We start from the raw sequence: 24,713 nt of genomic DNA on the forward strand, positions 1-24,713 counted from the left end.
ATAATATGGAAATTGTAACAGTGTTTGCTTGATATTTTTTAAATTGCTTTTAAAATATAATTTTACCAATAGCTGTCATTTTGATTAGAGAAAGGAAAAATTATGAAACACCTGGAATATAATTATTTGTGAAAATTAGTTAAGTACTCGGGAACATGGTTTCCTTATTTGTAATATTCTGATAATATCCTACTGTGATCAAATTAACAATGAAATGTTTATTTTTTTTTAATGTAGTATTTTATCCAAAATATGAAGGCTTGACGGGGAAATGAAGACGTACTGCATAACTGGAATGACCACTGATCATGTACAGGAAAATCTGTTTTTCGAGGCGGTTTAACTGAGCGACAACATGAGTAAAAATGCTGTTCTGCAAGCAGCTGTACAGCGTGCCAGACTGAAGCAGCAGGGAACGAGGAAACACCGAGTGCTTTCATACATATGCTCTGGTCAGACTTAAAATGCATAAATAATATGGAAATTGTAACAGTGTTTGCTTGATATTTTTTAAATTGCTTTTAAAATATAATTTTACCAATAGCTGTCATTTTGATTAGAGAAAGGAAAAATTATGAAACACCTGGAATATAATTATTTGTGAAAATTAGTTAAGTACTCGGGAACATGGTTTCCTTATTTGTAATATTCTGATAATATCCTACTGTGATCAAATTAACAATGAAATGTTTATTTTTTTTTATGTAGTATTTTATCCAAAATATGAAGGCTTGACGGGGAAATGAAGACGTACTGCATAACTGGAATGACCAGTGATCATGTACAGGAAAATCTGTTTTTCGAGGCGGTTTAACTGAGCGACAACATGAGTAAAAATGCTGTTCTGCAAGCAGCTGTACAGCGTGCCAGACTGAAGCAGCAGGGAACGAGGAAACACGTCACGAGACTTTCATGGGAAAGAATGATCGTTACACTTCTAAAACCCCTTACAATTTCGTAAAACATGTTGTTGAGGTTGTGCGGTCACTTTTACAAAGAGTTGGGCTTTGAACCTCATTATCGATTATGTGTTGTCTGTTGATTCGCTTAAACTCGGGACTGTTTCAGCTGATCAACTCGTTTTGTTTTCAAACGCAGCCATTTAGATTAATTTGTAAAGAGCTACTGCTTTTATATGATCCAGTGAACTAATGGATCACATTGGAAAGGATGACATTAATCACGAGGAATGGATGTCATGTTTGCCAGAGAAACTGTGGGATGTCCCTTTAACACATCTCTCAATACCAGGTGAGCCTCGCCACGCAATAATAATCTCAAACAAAAAGGGTAATTGCGACTTTTTTTCCTTAAGAATTTAGATTTATAAACTCGCAATTTTGACTTTCGTTCTCAGAATTCTAAATTTACATCTTACAATTGTTAAGTTCTTCTCGGAGTTTACATGGCGCGATTCTCAATTTTTTCCCCCCTCGGAGTTCTTGTGTTTACATCTCGAAATTCAGCTCATTTTTTGTCTCACAAAGACTTGAATGAATTAATTTATTTATGTATTTATATATTTAGGCGGAATATTATTATATTATATTTAGCGGAAAATGAGCCTCCATAGCCCATGTGGACCACAAGGAAGTTTCAGTAAAACATTGTTTTAATGATTTTGAAATTAAAACTAATAAATGTATTTATTAAATGTTATGTAATTTTATAATATTTTTAGCATTTATTTAATATATTATTGCATAGAACATGTGTTTTGTGTGTGAAACATCCTTATCAATGCAGACAATAATGAACCCTCATTTGTTTTCAGGTAGCCATGATGCAATGAGCTACTGTCTGGATATCACTTCTCCTCTGCTCCGATCTGAGTCCGACACATTTAGGTTACTGGATGGAGTTTTCTGCTGTTTCACACGGCCAGCTATTTACAGATGGGCTACCACTCAGGCAGGCTTATACTTAATGGTTATTTTGACTGCTTACAATGCTTACTATCTCATAGCAGAGACAGAACAAAGTGTATCTCCCTTAGCTCTCAAAGAGTGAGTTTATGTCTTGTGCAAATTCATGCATTTTTACACGAGAAATGTATTTGTACCATTGTATCAAAGCCCTTTATTGTGTTATAAATGAATCAGGTCCAAACCATTGTGGAGCAACTTGCAGCAGGCATTCGATACTTTGATCTTCGAATTGCCCACAAACAGTATGATTCTTCCAATGAACTGTACTTCACTCATGTCATTTACACACATGCAACGGTCATTGTAAGTACATGAGTGTTGAAATGAATGAGCTATTCAAATGTGCCATTTATTCTTTGTTTTGTACATTTTCTGATTTTTAACATGTTGTGTTTTGTAGGAAACTCTACAGACAGTTGCTTCATGGCTTGAATCTCATCCCAAAGAAATAATCATCCTGGCTTGTAGTCATTTTGAAGGGCTGAATTATAAACGGCATGAGGAATTCATCTATTCTCTGAAGAAAATCTTTGGCTCTAAGCTGTGCCCTTGCAATGTGAGAAACCATTTGGAATTTTTGAACATGATAAAATTTTTCCTTTATATCAAGAGGTCTCTAATTCTCAGCAAGGCTGCATTTATTTGATCAAACTGTAAGAACAGACAGTATAATGTGAAATATTATTACAAAACGAAGAACTGTGTTCTATTTTAATATATTTTAAAATGCCATTTATTCCTGTGATGGCTAAGCTGAGTTTTCAGCATCATTACTCCAGACTTCAGTGTCACATGATCCTTCAGAAATCATTCTAATAAGCTGATTTGGTGCTTTCTTGTTATGATCAATGTTGAAAACAATTGTGCTTCTTCATATTGTTGTGAAAAACATGATACAAGAGAAGAGAAACATTAGTACTTTTATTTAGCAAGAACACATCCAATTGATCAAAAGCGACCGAGACATTTAAAAGATTTCTGTATTAAAAAGGGTTCTATTTCAAATAAATGTGGAATTCTGAAATAAAAGTATCAGTTTTTCCTCTAAGATATTAAGAAGCCAAATCTATTTTCAACATTAACAATAATAAGAATGATTATTAATAATTGAGCACTAAATCAGCATATTAGAATGATTTCTGAACGATCATGTGACATTGAACACCCTGAAAACTCAGCTTTACCATTGCAGCAATAAATTACATTTGAAAATATATTTAAACAGATTTTTAAATTGTAATAATATTATACAATATTACTGTTTTTACAGTATGTTCAACTAAATGCAGCCTTGGTGAGCATAAGAAACATATTTAAGTTTGCACTGATTTAAACTAACACTTTAAACTAAAACAGGCTTGAAATATGTTACTGGTTTGTTTTGTCTCATACATATTCTTAAAGGAGGTCCTTTTGACCTTGCGGAGCCTATGGACATCAGGCTATCAAGTCGTGTTGTCATATGAAGACCAGTCAACATCACACCATAAGGAGTTATGGCCTGCTATCCCATACCATTGGGCCAATAAGCCTAATGCAGAAGAGCTGATCCACTATCTCGAATGCCAGAAACAGCTTGGTCGACCTGGTGAGAAAAGCTTTTGTTTTCATATATTTGAAAAAAAAAAAAAAAGATGGTTGCTCATACCTCTGCTCTTAAATATCTGGTCTCTGATCAGCATATTTCTGTTGCAGAGGGTTTTTTTGTATCAGGCCTGAATTTAACGACAGATCGATGCTTCATCGCCTCACACCCTCGGGTGTCTCTCCGAACTCTGACTATGGAGAACTGGAACTGTGTGAAGAAATGGCTAGAAGATCAGAAACCAGGAGCTGAACCCACATGTCTTAACATAATTGCAGGTGACTTCATTGGTCCTGTACCATTTTGTTCACTTGTTATTGCTCTCAACAAAAAACTGCTTTAAGGAGTTTTTGAAGTAAAATGGGTTTATATGTGAAGTCCTTGTTACGTGTGAAATCTTTGTACATGTGAAGGCTTTGTTTAAGGAATCTATCAATCAAGGTTTGCAAACTTAGCATGTGTTCTAGTGAACTAAAGTGTATTCAGACTAATGCCTAAATGTGCAATATTCAATCCTCAATATGTTTACATGTGCCTTTTACTGTATAACTATGCTTGATGAATTAAGCAGCCTTTAAAAATTTTGGATCAAGCTTTGAGAGTTAAAACATAAAATTTTTTTCACAGACACATTTTCTACCAATATTGTTTATACCAGGGTTCCTCAAATCTTGCCCTGGAGGGCCAATGCGCTGCAGAGTTCTGCAGAGGATCTCGTGGGCCAGATTTGAGGATCCCTGGTTTATACTGTATATTAACACAAATCCACTTTGTTTCTCAATGTCAGATTTTATTGTATTAAAATATTGGTTTTGAGATATTTGAAATACACCGTTTATAAAGCAAATAAATATTTAAACATCAATTATTGCACTGAGTGTGTGAATTATTTTGGATGATGTGGCACTGGCTGTGAAACTGGGGCCGTCTGTTACTACGTGACCTGAAACAGCTTCCTGTAGCGGCCATATGCAGCTTGACTAATGATGACCTTGACGTTGGCGGTGCAGTCGTCTCCCACATTATCTACCGCCTGAACCGTCGCCTCCTTAAATAGCCAGCTGTGAAGGGCAAAGGGCACCAAATTAAAAAGTCTGTGGATAAGATAATATATTTCCTTATTAATTTTTATATAAAACTTACGCTAATTGAGGGCTGTTGAGCTGCACTTTGAGGGTCATTGTTTGTTTGCCGGTATACTTAACAACAGCTTCTTCAATCTTTTCTTTTAATACCTCCAGTCCATGCTGTTTCAGAGCTGATATTGGAATAACCTCAGGATCACTGACCTCATATCTATGCAACATGTATAAAACATATTTATGTTTCTAAAATTAAAATGTGATTGGTGTTTGGTTGTGCAAAATATATCATTGCCTAGGCGAGGCATTGCTACGTGGTTGCTAAAATGTTCTGTGGTTTTTCTGGGTGATTTTTTTCCACTGGCTCAATCCAAAAACAGCCCACTCTCATATCTTTAAGATTTTCTTTGGCCCCTAGATATGGCTCAGGTTCCTCTATTAATGGAATTTTTTTTTTCATCAGATTATCAATTGCACTCCGAGTCTGATCTCTTAGAAAAGTTACAAATCTTCTGAAGTCACAAAATTTGAGGCATCATTCATGTCTATATCAAACTATGAGGCAAGGTATGTTCGAAGGTGTAATATTTAGTAACTATTTGTAACTAGATTAAATTGTTACACAAATCAGGAAAAAGATAGCTCACCCTTCAATGAGGTCAATCTTATTGTGCACCTCTATTATGGAATTCAATAGTCTTTCTGGAATCTGTAGATTCTTCAGTACATTCAGTACATTGACCTTTTGATTCACAGTTTCTGGATGACTGATGTCTCTCACATGAATTATGAGGACCTGCAAAAGGAGAGGGCGTTAAAACTTTCTATAACATTGCTAAAAATAAAAAAAGCTTGTTAGTGTTGTGCCCTGGGTACATACAGAATGTGTTACATCCTCCAGCGTGGCAGAGAAAGAGTCAATAAGCTGGTGAGGGAGCTGGGACAAAAAGCCAATGGTGTCTACATACAGTACAGTCATGTGACTTGGCAGCTGTCCTGCATGTACTGTAACATCCAGAGTGGCAAAGAGCTGGTCTTTAGGCTGGAGACCAGCATCTGCAGTCAGTGCTTTAATCAGAGTTGTTTTACCTTTAGAAACAAAGACTGTTTAATGTGTTTCTTACAATCTCATATATTATAGATTAACAGGTTCATATTTATCCAAACCTCACCACAGTTAGTGTAGCCCATGACAGAGACAATGGGAAAGTCTCTGTGTTTGCGCTGGGAGCGCAGCAGATGCCTCTTCCTCCTAAGTCGCTCCAGGGCTGATCGGATCTTTAGCTCTCGCTCCTTCAACAATCGCTGCTGCATTTCATACAAGGTTTCACCTGTAAAGATATTTTAGCTGCAGTTAAACATATTAACCCAGGGTTTCAAGTGTGATAAGCCCATTTTAGTCCTTACCTGAGCCCATAATGTACCTTGAGCCACCACCTTGCTGGTCTAAGTTAGCAACTTCATTTCTCAGGCGTGATCTTATGTGTCGAAAGAGCAAAATATTTAGGTAAATCTGTGTTTACACTAATTAGTGTTCACTTATTAGTGAGAAATGCCATTATACCACACAAACAAGAATCAAACTGAACAAAATAAAACTCACCAGGGCCATCACCTTTCATTGTGATTTTTTTTTCATTCAGTAAAGGATGCATTAAATTGGCAATAAAGACATCTATAATGTTACAAAAGGTTTTTATCTATTTGTCTATTTTCTTTTAACTTTCAAAAAAATATTTTGAGCTTTAAGAAAAAAATAAAATAACATAAAATAAAAAAGTCATGGTTCATGATTTCCACAAAAATATTAAGCAGCACAACTGTGCTGACACTAAAGACTGGAGCAATGGCTGCTGAAAAATCAGCTTTATTCCATTACAGGAATGACTTACTTTTTAAAATGTATGACGATATAAAACAGTTATTTTAAATTTGAAATGTTTCAAAATATTTATTTACTGTATTTTTGACCAAGTAAATGCAGCCATGGAGAGCATTAGTGAAAATTAGCATTTAAAAATTGTACTAGCTTCAAACTTCTGAACTGGAGAGTTTGCTAGGAAAGGATTGTTGATTTCATCAGGAAACAATATAGATTAGAAAAATAGTGAATAATTTACATAATTTACCTGAGCAAGGGAATCTCTGCCAAAGAGATCTGCAGTTTGGCCTCTTTTGTTCTAGCGTTGCAGCGGAAAATATGCAGAACAAGTGAGTATCTATCAAGCACCTTTACTCCCCAGGCTTCCTGCAATTCTTTCTGAAACACAAGTATAACACATTGCATGTTTCTTAGAAAAAATGACTATCACTTTAATTACAACAATATTCAAAGTATAACAAGTTATGTTTATTCAATAGCCACAGTGAATCTAGCACTATTTATAGAAATGATATAGATTCTTCATGACTCATAATACTCTAAATAGATTTTCATGGTCTTTTATGCACACGTTTTAGAAGTCTTTGAACTGAATTTATGCAATCACAGTATAATACTCACTTCCGAGGAAGGCGAAAAACGTTCAACGTTCACAAAAACAGCTGTGACCCCAGGAGTAGCTCTGATCTTTTCTTAGAAATGTAGCAGAACAAAGGAAAGAGCTCAATATGTGTTTAAAATATCTTATTTATTCAAAACCAGCAAGCTAATACCTGTCAGAGTCTGAAAGTTTCCTTTGCCGAAAATTCTTCTCTTCTCTGGGGTCTTGGTGGAGAGGATAATCTTATCAGCAACACTCCAGTTGTACAAAGTGTTCACCAGACCCACAGCTTCTTCCATCTGAAGTGCCGCTGTAAAAGGAAACTACTCTACATTATGCAATATGTCACTTTTATCCACTGATTGAAATCAGTCTATACTTTTACCTGTGGTCAGATATTGCTTTCTGCTGCCCCATTTCACATCAGGATGAACAATGAAGACCCTGTGTTCTTCTTCACCAATACCTGTGGGGATCTGCTGCTGGAATAGCTCCTCTATTTCTGCCTCATCATTTTCATCTTCCTCTAGACTGTTGTTATCTGTGTTGTGATTTTTGCTCTTGAACATGCAAGCTGTCAAAGACAAGGTCCTTGCTGGCAGAACTGCAACTGCAAATGCAGTGCTTAATTTGGAGGTACATTGAGAAAATCTGATTGGTTTACATTTAGCAAAGGTCATGTACCTCCTACCAAGGACATGTTTTGTACATAATTCTCTCCATGCATATCTGCACAGAAACACGTGTTTGGCCAAGACACCGATCTTGTTGCTATTCATCTGCTCCGGTTTAGGTTACAATAATATAACCAACGTCCAAATCATGCAACATTCAACGTTTTCGTTAGTAGAAACGTTAAGCCCACCTAAAGCGAAATTTAGATAAGAAAAACATTTATTGAACTGTACAACTAACTCTGTATATCAGCATGTTTTGGTACGTCTTCCTCTCTTGTGTTTAACACGGGCGTTTGTTTGTTCAACTGCGCCACAGGTAGGATAGATGCGGTATTACATAAAGGATTTTTTTTGTAAATACACGTTTATTTGAACTCTGTGCATTTTATTATATTAGAAGATAACTGAGAGGAAATTTAAGTATTTATGCTCTATAGAATGGTCCAACATAATCCATTCCAAACAGAGAGAAATCAAATACTACCGCGAAGAGAGGACTTTTATTTTGAATGTATTTTAGTAGGCGGAGATTGTCCTGCATGTCTTACTACTGGGAGATACGAGCATAGACAGGTATACGCAGAGCCGTTGGCTCTGAATAAGCCCACCTAAAGCGAAATTTAGATAAGAAAAACATTTATTGAACTGTACAACTAACGCTGTATATCAGCATGTTTTGGTACGTCTTCCTCTCTTGTGTTTAACACGGGCGTTTGTTTGTTCAACTGCGCCACAGGTAGGATAGATGCGGTATTACATAAAGGATTTTTTTTGTAAATACACGTTTATTTGAACTCTGTGCATTTTATTATATTAGAAGATAACTGAGAGGAAATTTAAGTATTTATGCTCTATAGAATGGTCCAACATAATCCATTCCAAACAGAGAGAAATCAAATACTACCGCGAAGAGAGGACTTTTATTTTGAATGTATTTTAGTAGGCGGAGATTGTCCTGCATGTCTTACTACTGGGAGATACGAGCATAGACAGGTATACGCCGTTGGCTCTGGGTATATGTATGCATATCTATGGATACGAGGGTCTGTATTACTTACTATTGGAGAAAGCGTAACGGTCAACTTGGATCACGTGTCTTAATAACCAATCACATTACAGCTTTGACGTCATTGAATTTCTGTCACAGTTGTGCGACACTTAATCGCCGTTTACGGATACCGTAGGAATGACAAGTGCCGTAAACTGAATCCCAACTGTCGCAAAACGTCAGTGACTTCTCTTATAAAATGGCATTTTTTTCGGTGTAGACTCTGAAAATAGTTCAAATCAAAATTATTGTTTAGTGTAAACGATTTTGAAGATTAGCCGATTGGCTGTCGATTCATTAAATGATAAGCTGTTTCCTCTAAAATGCTGTTTATTCAGCGTAGTGAAGCCTCTCCTCCATTGACTTCCATTCAAAAAAACAGTTTTTGGTCTCCTTTCCCACATACTGACAAAGCGGAAGCGTCAGTATTAGCCGTAGTGCTTTTTGGCTAAAGGTCGCAGGCTTGCCTTCTAGTGGCTTTGATTACTATTACTGTACTGTGTCTGTCTGTTCCGAGCAGTATGTCAATGTCTGGTATATTTAAGGCACTGTCGAGTGAGTATATTTTTTATATTCAGAGTGGTACAATGTTCGGATTATGCTGGTTGATCAATTTGTGTTGGCATTTATCTGAACCTAGCATGCTAACATGCTTGGTTTCACTTTGCATTGAACTGTCAACTTGAAGATTGATTAAATGTTCAAAGGTTTGAGCCTAAAAACAGGTATAATTTTGTTAATGTTTTGACTCAGATGTGGTTCATACAAATCATGTTTTGACTGTGCATTTAACTTCAGTTAGGGTTGGGCCGATAGACGATTCCATGTCCATCGCCGATGGCTGACAGACATCACGATGTTGAGCCGGCATCTAATATTTCAATACTTTCTCTCGCAATTATATCTTTGGGTAATTATACCGTATATAAATTGCGGGCATCAGGGAGCCGCTACTAATATGCAGGGCATTGAAACCGCTTTCGAATGTGCTCATTTTACTTTCACTTTCACTTTCACTTTGGAGATTCGGGATCACATGGACTCTATACTACGGAGTTCAATGGTAGGTACTGCCGCTACCACACATTTGACAAGAATAGACATTTGTCAGCTGTGCCCAGTATCTGCAAATCATTCGCCATTGTCCTATCAGTCATCTCGCCTTACTCTGTGTATGTGGTAAGTCAACTTTCATGTACTGTAATGTAACAGTCTACCGCTAGCAAGCGGCTAACCATGTCCCTTTAGTGGCTCCGTAGAACGCGTTATACCCCCCATGTCGTCGTACATCACGATGTTTCACTGTAGACATCGCCCAACCCTAACTTCAATCACCAAAAACTACAATGAAACTAAAAACATGTTTTTGTTTTGGCTGCACCACCTCCTTTGACAAAAGTGCAGAGAGTCCCAAAACAAAATCCAGTAAAGGAGTCTCCTGGTTGAAAGTTGAAAGAGTTGTGAATCATTGATACTTCAGCAGCTAATAATCAAACAATTGATCTTCTGCATCCTAGAGTTTCGTTTGGCTTTGGTGCAGTTACATGTGTCAAAGATCAAGGCGGACAACTTGGGAAGAGCACAAAAAATTGTGAAGGAGGCTGCAGGACAAGGTGCAAAAGTTGTAGTGTTACCTGTAAGTATTACATTCTATATCTTAGGTTATATATTGCTCACCACTGTCATAATGTATGTGATTGTCTGATATATTAATATTGGTTTATATAAAAAACATGGCATTTAATAATCTATAATCCAGGAGTGCTTCAACTCCCCGTATGGAACCGGGTTCTTTGCTGAGTATGCTGAGAAGATCCCAGGAGAGTCCACACAGGTGTTGTCGGAGGCAGCCAAGGAGTGTGGGGTTTATTTAGTGGGCGGTGAGACTCTCAGACACAAACCAGCATGTTAGTGTATTTGATGCCATTCATTTCCATGTCCCTTACATGACTGTCTTTTTTTGTAGGTTCCATTCCTGAGGAGGATGGAGGAAAGCTCTATAACACCTGCTCAATTTTTGGACCTGATGGAAAGCTGCTTGTCAAACACAGGAAAGTAAGTAACAGTAAAGACATTTTTTGTATTACACAAGATTTCTATTTCAAATAAATGCTGTTCTTTTGGACTGTAAATTCATCAAAGAATATTGAAAAAAAGTATCACAGTTTCACACAGCTGTTATCAACATTGATGATGATAAGAAATGTTTCTTGAGCGCCACATCCGCATATTAGAATGATTTCTGAAGGATCATGCGACACTGAAGACTGGAGTATTCACCTTTGCCATCACAGGAATAAATGACATTTTAAAATATATTAAAAGTTATTTTAAATGGTAGTAATACTTTAATAATATTTTGTATTTAATATTCATAATATTAGTGGTTTTGCTGTTAATGCAGCCTTAGAACTTTAAAAACATTTTAAAAATCTTATAGACCCCTACACTTTTGAACAGTTGTGTATAGATATATTATATATTTAAAAATATTTCAGGATGTATTAACAAGTATTTGAGTACAGTTTGGCTTAAGTAGAAAAAAAAATGACTCAAACTTTTATGCATTTATACTCTTTTATCTTAATTTCCCTTCAGATTCATCTTTTTGATGTTGATGTACCAGGGAAAATACGGTTTCAGGAGTCTGAAACACTAAGTCCGGGAAACAGTTTATCCATGTTTGAAACCCGTGAGTATATATTATAGAAATCTTGTCTATGTTATCAAAGGATAGACAGTATATTAGTACTATATTGCTTTTTGGCCAATATTAGAGTTTTTAAAAAAAATCAGAATCAATGTTGGGTATTAGCCATTTTTTTGTGCATGCACATTTCCTTTTATTTTTTTTTATTTAGTAATCTGTAAAAACATTGTTGTAATCTTTAGCAGACTGAAACTGAATACCAATTCTCCATACTGTTCATTATAATGTTGTGATGTCTAAATTCACTTGTAACTTTTAAAATAATTTATTAAAATTTTGAGTGTGTAATTTTAATATTGGTTATTTATCATTATCAGCTATAACAGGAGCATAACTATTGCCTGTTCAGAATTGGCCAAAATATAAATATTGGTGCATTCCCATTTCCCAATGTTACCTTTATATTTTTGCTCTCTCCAGATGAGAAATCATACAGTTTATGTATTTCTTTGCAGCATTTTGTAAAGTCGGTGTGGGAATATGTTATGACATCAGATTTGCGGAGCTAGCACAGATCTACGCTAAAAAAGGTAAGAATTTCAATGCAAAATTTTGTTAAAATGTAATGTAGGTATACTTGATATGATTTCCTCATATCTCTGTCTATGTAGGTTGCCAGCTTTTGGTATATCCTGGTGCCTTCAATATGACCACAGGTCCAGCTCACTGGGAGCTGCTGCAGAGGGGGAGGTCAGTATCTCAGACCACCTGGAGTCAATGAACTATTCAGTTCCCCATGCACGCTGTAAGACAGTTTGTGTCCTTTTCACAGGGCAGTAGATAATCAGGTCTATGTGGCCGCTGCTTCACCAGCAAGAGATGAGAGCGCCAGCTATGTAGCCTGGGGTCACAGCTCTGTGGTTAGCCCTTGGTCAGTGCTTTCTGTCAGGTTATGCATTTACATTACATTTACATTTAGTCATTTAGCAGACGCTTTTATACAAAGCGACTTACAAATGAGGACAATAGAAGCAATCAAACCTAACAAAAGAGCAACAATATGTAAGTGCAAATGACAAGTCTCGGTTAGCCTAACGCAGTACACGTAGCAAGGTGTATATATATATATATATATATATATATATATATATATATATATTAGGAGAGTGAGAAAAAACGGTTCTCCGATGCATCGCGATTCTCTCTTCAATGATTCTGAACATTTCATTCTGAGCATGTTTTTTCCCCGCGTATGGCACGTGTGTGCGCTAATTAGAGGCTTCATTGCACAGAATATGCGCTGTGAGACACGTGCGCATTGCTTGACAGTGTGTGCTTCCACCCGCCGTTATTTCAGTATTTTACTTTAGATATGCTTTCATTTATGCCGTTTGGAATGCAATACGTATAAGATGCACGAAACTAACGTACTGACAGTCTTTCACGTGTGCTTTGTGTTTGATGTCCTGAAGCTCGATCTCGGCTGCGGTTAAATGCACTTGTATCTCCGAATACTTTTATACGAAATTGATGTAAACACAGTCAGTTATGTTTTCAGAACAGGACAAAACATCTGATATATCGAAATAGAAATGTGCATTAGAGTGAATCGGGGTGAATGCAGCCTGTTAAAGCTGCCACTGTCTGTGATCTCATCAGTAATAATCAAACAGCAATAATGCTGAGGAAAAAAGAAAAACCCATAACAATGATTGTCTGTAAACATTCGGATAGCCTACTTAAAGAACACTTATTTTTCAAATAAGTAATTATTTTAAAAGGTAGCCTGCTTATATAATTTAAAAAAATTAAGTAAAACTTGCACAAAATAAATTTTATATAATATTTATATGAAAATGTAGCCATGTGAAGTAATATTGAGAATGTGACGCTTCGTGATATTGAGTTGAATCGAATCGTTGACATGATAATCTTAATTGAATTGAATCGTGAAACCAGTGAAGATTCACACCCCTATTTTTAAGATGGCAGTACTGACTTACAGAGATTCCAACTATAAACAAAAAGCATAGAAACCGCAATTTTGGTTAAAATGTAAAGTTGTAAAGATGTATTTGCACAGCAGAAGAATTAATTAGAATAAAAAATATAGATCAAGAATCGTTTTGGAATCGGACTCCCAGAATCAGAATCGGATCGTGAAGTGCCTAAAGATCCCCACCCCTAATATATACACACATATACACACACACACACACACACAAAGAAAAAATAGAATTATGCATGCTTTTGTATAGGTCACTATGATAACTGTGCCCTCTTTCCATGCAGGGGGGAGGTAATTGCTAAAGCTGGACCAGAGGAATCCGTTGTATATGCTGACATAGGTATATTTCACCGCTTTACATGTGTTTAAATTGAGAGCTGTAGAGCCATTTGGGCATAATGTAAACATACTCTTTCTCTTCTGCTTGTAGACCTGCAGTATTTGGCTGATATGCGTCAGCAGATCCCAATCACCACACAGCGACGGAATGATCTATATAGTGTTAATAGTGTTCAGGAGGGCTGAACTCTCGTTCACACGAAGCACTGCAGTGGACATTTAATCTTGATATAAGAAAGACTAAGTCAGCACACTGGGTTAGACACAAGTCTTCTTTAGTGTAATGTGGGGCATCGCACACAAAGATGTTTTAATTATTGCGAACAACAAGTGCCTCACAATTTGTATTCTTTTGCTGATTCTTTTACAACAGAAATTATATTTGTAATAGATAAGAGGTTTTTCAGTGGTGAAAAAAACATTGGACGGTTATGCCGTGAAAAATATTAAGCGTGATATTAAGTTGTTGATATCAAGTGGTTTCCAAATCAAAATAATTAGATTTTATACAGTCATTGTATTAAATCCAAAAGAGATTAATATATTATCTGGAAATTATTTACTTCATATTAAGTTACCTCGTTTTTTTCTACCAATTAATGGAGTAATGTTGTACATATAACATGTATGTTACATATAAAAGACATTTCAGAGCAGAAAACAATTCCAGAATACCAGTGCTTATATATATTTCAATAACAAGGAACTATTATGAATAATTAGGAAGTAATATGGGTTACCACAGAACAAAGACATTTAAATTATTGACAAGAACAAGTGCCTCACAGTTTGCTTCTAATCCTTTTACAATTGTATGTACAATACATCCCTTAGGTCTTTTATTTTCAATGACTTTGATACAATAGTGAAAATATTACATAGTGATTAAAAGGCAAGTATGTTTTTATAAGAAAATGTGGTGTTAAAATTGTCTTTCTGCCACATTTAGTGCTGCTGAAGAATATATTTTCATTATATTTAGTCTCAACAGCACCCCTTAACAGATAACAGAGAGAGAGAGAATTACATGACAGTGTAATGTTACGTTCTTCTTTCTAGTCTAGAGGATTTGTGGGAGGCGCAACAAAGAAAAGTACATTTAAAATGGATTAAATTAGTATTAAAGGGTAAAAGAGAACAAGGAGAACACACTTCAGTCCTCAGCCCCAGAGTGAAAACTCGACAATTCTTTAAAAGGAATCAGGGAAAACAGGGTCTCAATCGAGTGAGTATAGCCTAAAATAACAAACCAAACACAACTAAGGATTAGAGGATCTGACTAACCTATACACAAAACAAAGATGAAAACTAACATAAACTTCCATGAGCTTCCTCTCTTACCAATAACCAGGAGAAAAGGCATACAAAAATAAACAAGGCACTCTCAAGTAGTTACTAAGAGCACTATATGCAAGTTAGTTTTGAAGTTTAAGAATATACACCTTTTAATTACCCACACAAGCTAGTTAACAACACACAGCCAGCAGTTAAGGATGATTGTCACAATACATTTTTAGTTACCCACACATGGATTAACTATTAGGCAGCACTAACAATTGGCAATGAGAACCAATTCCTAAGTACAACAGAGCTACTAGCAAAGGCAAACACAAGAACTTTCGGTCAAGAACTGGGGAGAAGTGTTCCTTAGCATAGCAGCTTCTGAAGGCTACATTCATACCCCTCCACACTGTCTCAAGCACGCTCACAACGATTGGCTGCTGGGGGTAATTAACCTGAGAGCGAGATAGTGAGGGAGAGACAGAGGAAAGCACAGCACACAACACAAGGTGCAAGGCTTACATTTATAATTAAAAATATAAACGCCTTGGGGCAGCGTAACATGACTAATACAGTAACTCATCTGCATTTGTGCTCCAGCCTGTTTAACCACTTTGGGTTAGACAGGTAAAGGTATGAAAGTTGTTTTGAGCTCTTTCCCAACAACATAGTATGTTGTCAATATTTAACATGGTCTACAAATGTAGATGTTTCATCCAAATACCTTAAAATGGTACAGCAAGAGTGTATGTGTAACATGTCTAAATACTTAATAAGAAATAGTGCTTGAGTTGTTTATCTCTGTATTTTGAATACAAATACATTCATATTTTTTGACCTGCTTTATTCAATTGTGCTCAGTTGCAGGTCTTTTGTTTAGCTTACTGTATGGAAAAGGGAGGATATTCAATGAAAGCAAAGATTAAACCAGTGGCCTCAAATGAAGTTTGAATGAATGAATGATGAAATGAATCACTTCCAGGCGATCACAGTTAATAAGCATTATGTAAGTTATTTGTATCAAGCCAGAATGCCTTTCCAAACCATGTTACACATCAGTCTCGGGAAGGGAAGCCCATTGCTCCATATCGAACACGATCATGTCAGTGCCCTCGCTGCATGAATCATCTGCAACACAAAGGAATGATTGTCATATAACAAATTTACACAGTCAGATCGTCAAATAAATAGGACTTAGGTACCTCCACATCCGTGTCGCTTTCTTTTTTGCTCTCGGTCCCATTTCTTTTGGAAACCCAGAGATGTAGCCACCAGCAAGAAAACAACCACACACAGAGCAGCGCTGAAGACCCACATGTGCTCTGACAGTCCCTTTGATGTACTTGATAAAACACCAACTTGCCACATGCAAAAATGACATAGTCTTCATATATTATTAATCATTGTATTGGTTAGTTTGCTGTACATTTCCAGCTAAATCAAGTTTTGACTACTGTGTTCTTCGTGTTACAGGACATCTACTTGTTTTACATTTTATCTGATGTATGCAAAAATAAAACCCACCAACGTTACTGCAACTGACAAGATACTTACAGTTTGTTGCTGTTAAAGTTTCATTCAGCAGGTTGTTTTCTATGACACAGGATATGGCAGTGTCTGCTGAGATGTTGATAGATAGGACACTTGAGATGCTGTAGAGTTCAGACTGAGGTAGAGTATTCATATATGTTGTGACTGATGTTTCTGGAGGACGCTGTGTGTAGTTGACAAGCCAGTAGATGGATGGAGCAGGAAATCCTCCTAAAGAGTTGCAAAACAATCTGGATTCTTCACCATCCACTCCATTATCTCTAAATAAAGTAGGATGGCTGAAATGACCTGCAAATAAACAGAATGAATGCTTTGAAACCAAAGAAGAAAAAAAAGTCAAAGTAGCTAGTCTGGTTGCTTTAAATATTTTATCCTTACCTGCTATGGTGAGGCAGACAATGCAAACCAGAGAGCTTCTATTTTGACCAAGAAGCTTAAGATGAAAACTGTAATTATGTGCATCTGATAATTGTATATCATGTAACTCCATGGAGAAATCTCCAGTGTTTGGGAACAAAGATGACACAGTAGTCCGGATACCATTGGACACATTTTGCATCTCCACTTGTCCCTGCATCCAGACTACTGTGTGAATTATTTCCATTCCTCTTCTCCATTCAGATGAGATGTGGAGGGAGGTCAAATTTTCCGAGCCATAATAAACACAGGGAAGGATGACACGCTCCCCAATCACTCCTACTATGCATTCATCAGCTAAATGGTAAGAGATCAAATGTAATTCTTGAAAGTTAAAGTATAGCCTACAGTGTATACGACATATCTAATATTTCAAGACAGAATCAGGAGAGTAAGTGAACTGGAACTAATTAAAACACACCCACAGGAGGACTTACCTTGTACTGAAACAGCACTTGTGATGCTGAACAGCAAAACACCAAACCAAGCCTCTGTCATCGCTTAAAGATAGTCATGTGATTTGTGTCCAAAGCGCACCTCAGATAAGGAGACATACAGCGACCTGAGTAGCTAGTCTGGTTGCTTTAAATATTTTATCCTTACCTGCTATGGTGAGGCAGACAATGCAAACCAGAGAGCTTCTATTTTGACCAAGAAGCTTAAGATGAAAACTGTAATTATGTGCATCTGATAATTGTATATCATGTAACTCCATGGAGAAATCTCCAGTGTTTGGGAACAAAGATGACACAGTAGTCCGGATACCATTGGACACATTTTGCATCTCCACTTGTCCCTGCATCCAGACTACTGTGTGAATTATTTCCATTCCTCTTCTCCATTCAGATGAGATGTGGAGGGAGGTCAAATTTTCCGAGCCATAATAAACACAGGGAAGGATGACACGCTCCCCAATCACTCCTACTATGCATTCATCAGCTAAATGGTAAGAGATCAAATGTAATTCTTGAAAGTTAAAGTATAGCCTACAGTGTATACGACATATCTAATATTTCAAGACAGAATCAGGAGAGTAAGTGAACTGGAACTAATTAAAACACACCCACAGGAGGACTTACCTTGTACTGAAACAGCACTTGTGATGCTGAACAGCAAAACACCAAACCAAGCCTCTGTCATCCCTTAAAGATAGTCATGTGATTTGTGTCCAAAGCGCACCTCAGATAAGGAGACATACAGCGACCTTCTGTCAAACTGCTTTCATCACATCAATTCATCGTTAGATCCCAGTATTGGGCTGTGCCCAAAACCAAAATGACTTGTCAAACTGCCGACATGCAAAGACCTGTAGTTACCTTTGGCTATAGCGTGAGTACAGTCAAATGAATTTAACTTCCTGGTGATTTTAGGAAGTGTAAGGAAATGCACTTGCCAAAAATAAAATAAAAATAAAGTAAAATAAATACATTTCCAATTTTCAAAAATTGTGTAATTTTTTGTGCACATTTCATCTTGCATAGTTTCATTTTTTTTAATGAACAAATTTAACAACTTGTTAAACCTTCTCAAAAGCCGCCTAAAGCTCGATTAAAACGACTCTTAAATGACAGTTATTACATGCTTAAAATACAACATTTTAGAATGTGATATATTTGATGAAAAATGCCTGTAATGTAAGTTTCTAGCATATGGGCGTCGACAGTAGTGAAGATAAAGATAAACTATTGATATTACAATCCAAATGAGATGATGTGTAGGCAGCGTCGGCGCCACGGGGGGCCCTGAGGGGGCTGGTGTTGTGCCGAATTCCGACTCCCTGCCGGGATCTGACTCCCCTCGCGTGCGCGCGCATGACGTCATACGATGCCGACAGTTGCGAAAACAGACAGGCGTAAGTACTAAATTAAAATGTGTGTATTGGACAGTTTGATCGTGTATTTAACTGTGTATTTGTCTTTGATCATGTATTTAACTAGACTGGTATGGGGGGGGGGGGGAGACCAAATAAACTCATTGTGGAGACACATCTGGTCCTGTAGAATACCTGCAAAAAAGCACAAGTGTTCATATTCAATAATGAGCATTTAATATAGGGGGGTATGATTTTGGCAGCACTGCAGAATTATTTTTATATTATATTATTTTTTTCAGAAATGGAAGTAACTTAAAATGTGATTGTGTGTTTGTAATTTGAATATTTTTATCTATAGGCCTATACAGCAAAACTACAGAGTTTCCAGTAGCCTAGGTTATTTTACGGAGCTGTAAACACGGGAATCTCCGATCGCATGCAATCTTTGACGAACACCCAATATCAAACTAGGCTATATGTTATTACATTGTACATAAGCTATATATCAGATTATTTTATTTACAAGTTGCATGTTTGTGTTGATCCCGTTTCGCCCCGTTGCATCTGAAATTTACTTTCAGAAACATTTTTTTTCAAAGCAGCCCCACCATTCTTAGAACTAAATATAGGTACAAGTCCTAGAGGTAGCTACCATTGCTGCAGTTTGCATAGTAGTGTCTGCAGACATGAGATATGACATACCTCATGCAAAAACTTGCTTTGCTATTTCTTCTTAACATTCAATTGCATTTGTGGTTAAAAAGTATACACATTTTTTAGAAAATTACCTATTGTTTTGCTAGATAAGACCCCTATTCCTAGAAGACTCCTTCAAGAGTTCTAGTGAATTACTTGTGAACCATAAATGTGACTGTAATAACTTGAGGAGGCATGAGATCTGTTCAAGAGTGCATTTACTCAACAGAATGCATCAACCAGCAGTACACTCAATCACCTCAGAGGTGGAGTCAATTTACACACACACAGTTCTTCTCTGCTGCTTTTTAAGCAAATACCAATACAGCTTTAGCCTGCCCTCTACAGGTCATCACTACAGCTGACACTTCATTATCACTCTACAACAGTGACCCTGGACCACAAAAACAGTTTCTCGAAGCTGAATAAATAAGCTTTCGATTGATGTATGGTTTGTTAAGATAGGACAATATTTGGCCGAGATACAAATATTGGAAATCTGGAATCTGAGGGTGCAAAAAAAATCGAAATACTGAGAAAATCGCCTTTAAAATTGTCCAAATGAAGTTCTTAGCAGTGCATATAACTAATCAAAAATTAAGTTTTGATATATTTACAGTAAGAAATTGACTAAATATCTTAATGGAACATGATCTTTACTTAATATCCTAATGATTTTTGTCATAAAAGAAAAATCAATAATTTTGATCCATACCATGTTTTTTTGGCTGTTGCTACAAATATATCCCAGCGACTTAAAGGCACAATATGCAATGTTTCGCCACTAGAGGCGCGTATTCAAATCAAACAAAGAAGCAAATGCGTAGTTAGATGACGCAGTGACTGAGTGTGGAATCATGGGAGTTGTCGTCTTCATCCCCACAGCCGATGCAGTCCGACATGACTCGGGCAGAAATCATGTTCATGGATGAGCTAATGATTTATTAACGTAGTAGTATGAAGCAGGGTGAGGCTGAAAGCGTATGTGGGGTAAAGCAGCGGAGCTTTTATTATGCCACAGTCGACCGCTTCCGCTCCTTCCTGTCGTGCATATGTGGGGAAAAAAGCAGCGCTGTTTTATCATACTAGATACGTTTGAACGTTCTGTTATTGTGCTACTCTGTGCGGTCGTCACCGGTCTAATAAAACGCACAACATATTAAAGCGTCTTTGGTGTTTCCATGTTTTCTACAAAACAAACAAAACCGGAAATCGAGGGTGTATAACGTCATTGGCAGGCGACACAATGACACTATAGACACGGTCCGTGTCACTAGTTAAAATTGCTTATTTCTCTGGATTTAAACATTCTTCGAAACATTTGGGATAATGTAAGTACATAAGTCAGCAAAATATATAACACTGTTCTAGTGGTTTTTGGATATTTTAATAAAAATAATCTTACATATTGTGCCTTTAAGACTGATTTTGTGGTCCAGGGTCGCATATCATAAACCTGTCACAATGATGCTTCAAAAGACAAGATGTTTTACAATGTTCTTCGGGAATTAAAAAAATAATAATAATAATTCTAGAGCATATAGAAGAAAAAAAACTTTAAGTATGTTCTCTGTTTTTGTGAAATGCTTATGAAAGTATGCTCGGTTGTAATAAGTGTGGATGGATGTGTGAACCCTAAAACACTTTTTTGGATTGCCACAAGGGGGCATGAGCTCTTTAATGTTGTACTGTAGTAAAAAGAAATTGCAGATACAACACTTTTCTTGTCTGAACAGCTGGCCTCATTGTAGAACATCTTGTCTTTTGAAACATCATTGTGACAGGTTTATGATATTTATGGTTCACAAGTAATTTACTAGAATGGCAGTGATATCGTCACTGAATTATCTCTCGCTAAGTCTTCTTGATATCATATCTTGTCCAATGTTATCATGATTTATCCTGGAAAATCAATCAAAAACTCCTTTTGAGGGAACATTTCATCTACCTCCATTTTGCTTGGTGTGCCCTTTCTTTTCCAGAGCAAGCTTCAGTGTCTGAGGATGAGAGGAAAGAGCTGGGCATCAGTGATACGCTCGTTCGTCTGTCGGTTGGCCTGGAGGATGAGGAAAATATTACTGAAGACCTAGACCAAGCCCTCCGTGCTGCAGTGAGTGTTTAAAAATATTGCTCCAGGATTGGAAAGACATTTCCCAGCAGAACACAATTCAGGAATACTAGTAGGCCTTGGCTACTTAAATATAATTGAATCCATACAAATTAGGAACTCAGTGTCTAAACTAAAGAGTGGGAAGGAAGGAAAAACAAACAAACAAATCTGTGGTTTTCTCTGTTTTTTGGCTCAGTGACACAGGTATGGTGCATAGTTGTATGGGTTGGCATGGTAACTGTGCCCTCTTTTCATTCAGGGGTGAAGTTGACAAAAGCTGGGTCAGACGAGGCTTCTGTATATGCTGATATAAGTGAGTTTGGTAACAGTTGCATTTAGATCATTAAAAGTAAAAGCTGTAGAGAATGTTTAAAATGGCTATGTACAAAATGCTGTTCCAGTAGGCTTCCAATATTATATGGTCATATGACTTGATTTAATGTATTTTCATTTATTGTACATACAAATGAACTACAGACAATGGCAGAAGATATCTCATGTAACCAAACACGTTTTCATGTAACCAAACAAGATACAAACAGTAATCAACCGTAATCACAGCCATTCAGCATATTAACACACCCCTGTGTGTTTTTATGCTTCTGTTTTTAAAGTCATTATCAGTTGGGGTAAGTAAAAGCAGTAGGTGTGGTTTACCACAGAGCAAAGACATCTGTATTATTGTCAGGAACAAGTGCCTCAGTTTATACTTTGTTACTTAATCTTGTTGTGTGTACAATACAGTTTTGACTTCCGTATCCCTGAGGCCTTTTAAATACACTGACTTTGATACCGTACTGAAAATATTACACAGTGATTATACAGTCTTTCTGCCACATTCAGTGCTGCTGAATATATTTTAATTATATTTAGTCTCAACAGCGCCAATTAACAGATAACAGTGTGAGAATGACATGATGGTGGAATTTATGACTAATACAGTAACTCATCTGCATTTGTGCTCCAGCCTGTCTTAACTACTTCAGGTTAAACAGGTAAAGTTATGGAAGTTGTTTTGAGCTCTTTCCCCATAGCATGTTGATATTTATCATGGTCTAAAATGTAGATAATTAATCCGAACATCTTAAAATGAAACAGCAAGAATGTGTAATATGTCTAGATACTTCATAATAAAAAGTGTTTTTGCTGTTTATCTCTGTATTTTGAAGATACATTCATATTCTTCCTTACATTATTCTTGTACGCAGTTGCATATTGCAAAGAAATATAGTCAAATATATTTTTAAATATATTTCAAGATATAAAAATACTTTTTTTTTGCTAAAATATGCTTCAAAATATATTTGAATAAATATATTTTCTGCTAATATATATTTGGCCATTTTAAATTGATAAAAAAAACAAACATTGAAAATATATTTTGCGCTCTCTCTTGAGCAGTATATGAGGGTTTAAACAAAATTTTCTATTTCAAAAATATATTTTATTGAGCTTCACTGTTTACAACACATTTTTGGCATATGTTTAAAATATGTTTTGGTCACAAATATTTATGTGGAAAAAGGAGGATATTCAGTGAAAGAGAAGCATAAACCAGTGGCCTTGAATAACGTTTGTACCATCATCTGCAACACAAAGGAATGATCGTCATATAACAAATTCAAACAGATCTTGCATATTGCATATTGTTCACGTTAAAGCACATCAACTTGTTTTACATATTAGCCTACATTTTGCATATCTGATGTATGCAAAAAGTATATTTCTGTAACTGACAAGCTACTTACAGTTCGTTGCTGTTAAAATTTCATTCAGCAGGTTGTTTTCTCTGGCAAAATCTTTCACCCCATTATAAACATTGGGAAGGAGGCACGCTCCCCAATCACTACTAGTCCTATACATTCATCAGCTAAATGGTAAGAGATTAAATGTAATTCTTGAATCTAAAGTAGGCCTATAGCCTACTATACGACATACTGTATGTTTAAAGCCACAATCAGGAGAGTCCGCTGCAGGGGCTAATTCAAACACAACCTGCACACAGGACTTACCTTGTACTGAGACAACACTTGTGATGCTAAACAGCAAAACACCAAACCAAGCCTCTGTCATCGCTTAAAGATAGTCATGTGATTTGTGTCTAAAAAATGCACCTCAGATAAAGAGACAGATTATATCAAACTGCTGTCACATCAGTTCAATGTTAGGGTAGATCATTTTTGGACTGAAAGCCAAAATGACGTCAAACTGCCGACATGCAAAGACCTGTCTAGTTTTAGCGAGAGTATGACCATGTAACGTCCTGATTTTAGGAACTATAAAGAAATACACTTGCTTAAGAATATAAATAAAAATTAATGATAAAAATATAAAAATAAATACAATTTTCTAGACTTGTGCTCTGTAAAAAGTGACCTGCAATTGTTACCTTAAAGAGCAATGGCTGCTTAATTTAACCCATAAAATAGATTTTTGTTGGTATACAGTAGCCTACTTTAATGTTGATTCAGCGATACTAAGCCTATTTTTTACTTGAATAAAGCCAGTTAATCTAGATATTAACATTTTAGGCTACCTTTTTTCAGTGTAATACCGATTCTAACTTCTTAATTGCTGATTGTCAGATAGATAGATAGATTGATTGATAGATAGATAGATAGATAGATAGATAGATAGATAGATAGATAGATAGATAGATAGATAGATAGATGAGAAACCCTAGAAAACAAACTTGGATTTTTTTGGGGAAAACACTCAGTGGACAACCCATTTAAGCCCACCGGCAACTATAGTTGCCGCAGTTCATAGTTGTCATTTTCCTTTTGTAAGTATTTTTCTAGATGTTATCCATGTTTTATTTCTCAATGACATGCAAGCAAACAACCAAATAAAGGATTTCAAGAAAAAAAAAAAAAGGTATTCACTTTCTTCCTGTCAAGTTCCTACCCCTACTGGAGGAAGCATGGCAAAAGCAAACCCTTCCAAAGAAATTTAATTTTCATGTTACTAATAAGTATTTTTTGTTGACATATATATATATATATATATATACAGTATATATATATATATATATATATATATATA

General features: G+C 36.2%; 3 protein-coding genes across 6 annotated transcripts; 2 read left to right on the forward strand and 1 right to left on the reverse strand.

Moving 5' to 3' along the window:
- The first annotated feature begins 402 nt into the window (after window positions 1-402).
- plcxd1 (phosphatidylinositol specific phospholipase C X domain containing 1) lies at window positions 403-4,165 on the forward strand. 3 transcript variants are annotated; one of them, XM_016268684.1, is made up of 7 exons: window positions 403-430; window positions 892-1,251; window positions 1,775-1,911; window positions 2,103-2,231; window positions 2,329-2,484; window positions 3,333-3,516; window positions 3,624-4,165. In XM_016268684.1, exons 2-7 carry the CDS (start codon window positions 1,152-1,154, stop codon window positions 3,854-3,856), a joined length of 939 nt encoding a protein of 312 aa, XP_016124170.1. In that variant the 5' UTR covers window positions 403-430; window positions 892-1,151; the 3' UTR covers window positions 3,857-4,165. The 3 variants fall into 3 exon arrangements, with proteins under 3 accessions (XP_016124170.1, XP_016124171.1, XP_016124172.1); XM_016268685.1 differs by lacking the exon at window positions 403-430 and having other exon boundaries at window positions 858-1,251; window positions 3,642-4,165; XM_016268686.1 differs by lacking the exon at window positions 403-430 and having other exon boundaries at window positions 858-1,251; window positions 3,608-3,845.
- Window positions 4,166-4,218: 53 nt separating this feature from the next.
- Window positions 4,219-8,468, reverse strand: LOC107582731 (putative GTP-binding protein 6). 2 transcript variants are annotated; one of them, XM_016268682.1, is made up of 11 exons: window positions 8,364-8,468; window positions 7,464-7,943; window positions 7,251-7,388; window positions 7,099-7,169; window positions 6,725-6,855; window positions 6,003-6,073; window positions 5,768-5,926; window positions 5,476-5,699; window positions 5,243-5,391; window positions 4,657-4,809; window positions 4,219-4,574 (listed from the first exon to the last, which is right to left on the reverse strand). In XM_016268682.1, the coding sequence occupies exons 2-11, from the start codon at window positions 7,855-7,857 to the stop codon at window positions 4,448-4,450; spliced, it is 1,617 nt and encodes a 538-aa protein (XP_016124168.1). In that variant the 5' UTR covers window positions 7,858-7,943; window positions 8,364-8,468; the 3' UTR covers window positions 4,219-4,447. The 2 variants fall into 2 exon arrangements, with proteins under 2 accessions (XP_016124168.1, XP_016124169.1); XM_016268683.1 differs by lacking the exon at window positions 8,364-8,468 and having other exon boundaries at window positions 5,476-5,684; window positions 7,464-8,041.
- Window positions 8,469-9,202: 734 nt separating this feature from the next.
- Window positions 9,203-14,248, forward strand: nit2 (nitrilase family, member 2). The gene is made up of 10 exons (XM_016268688.1): window positions 9,203-9,358; window positions 10,321-10,439; window positions 10,563-10,683; window positions 10,770-10,858; window positions 11,402-11,495; window positions 11,969-12,043; window positions 12,125-12,203; window positions 12,286-12,384; window positions 13,746-13,801; window positions 13,892-14,248. The coding sequence occupies exons 1-10, from the start codon at window positions 9,325-9,327 to the stop codon at window positions 13,984-13,986; spliced, it is 861 nt and encodes a 286-aa protein (XP_016124174.1). The 5' UTR covers window positions 9,203-9,324; the 3' UTR covers window positions 13,987-14,248.
- The last annotated feature ends 10,465 nt before the right edge of the window (window positions 14,249-24,713 follow it).

Source organism: Sinocyclocheilus grahami, unplaced genomic scaffold, assembly GCF_001515645.1.
Source record: "Sinocyclocheilus grahami isolate Dianchi unplaced genomic scaffold, SAMN03320097.WGS_v1.1 scaffold47.1, whole genome shotgun sequence".
Lineage (NCBI taxonomy): Eukaryota > Metazoa > Chordata > Actinopteri > Cypriniformes > Cyprinidae > Sinocyclocheilus > Sinocyclocheilus grahami.

Coding starts and splice junctions, on each gene's coding strand:
- plcxd1 (XM_016268684.1), top strand. CDS start 1,152: ATGGATCACATTGGAAAGGATGACATTAATCACGAGGAATGGATGTCA. Junction 1,252..1,774: donor AACACATCTCTCAATACCAG/GTGAGCCTCGCC, acceptor ATTTGTTTTCAG/GTAGCCATGATGCAATGAGC. Junction 1,912..2,102: donor ACAGATGGGCTACCACTCAG/GCAGGCTTATAC, acceptor TAAATGAATCAG/GTCCAAACCATTGTGGAGCA.
- LOC107582731 (XM_016268682.1), bottom strand. CDS start 7,857: ATGAATAGCAACAAGATCGGTGTCTTGGCCAAACACGTGTTTCTGTGC. Junction 6,856..7,098: donor GTTTTTCGCCTTCCTCGGAA/GTGAGTATTATA, acceptor CTTGTGTTTCAG/AAAGAATTGCAGGAAGCCTG. Junction 6,074..6,724: donor GCAGAGATTCCCTTGCTCAG/GTAAATTATGTA, acceptor TCGACACATAAG/ATCACGCCTGAGAAATGAAG.
- nit2 (XM_016268688.1), top strand. CDS start 9,325: ATGTCAATGTCTGGTATATTTAAGGCACTGTCGA. Junction 9,359..10,320: donor TATATTTAAGGCACTGTCGA/GTGAGTATATTT, acceptor TCTGCATCCTAG/AGTTTCGTTTGGCTTTGGTG. Junction 12,385..13,745: donor AGCTCTGTGGTTAGCCCTTG/GTCAGTGCTTTC, acceptor CTTTCCATGCAG/GGGGGAGGTAATTGCTAAAG.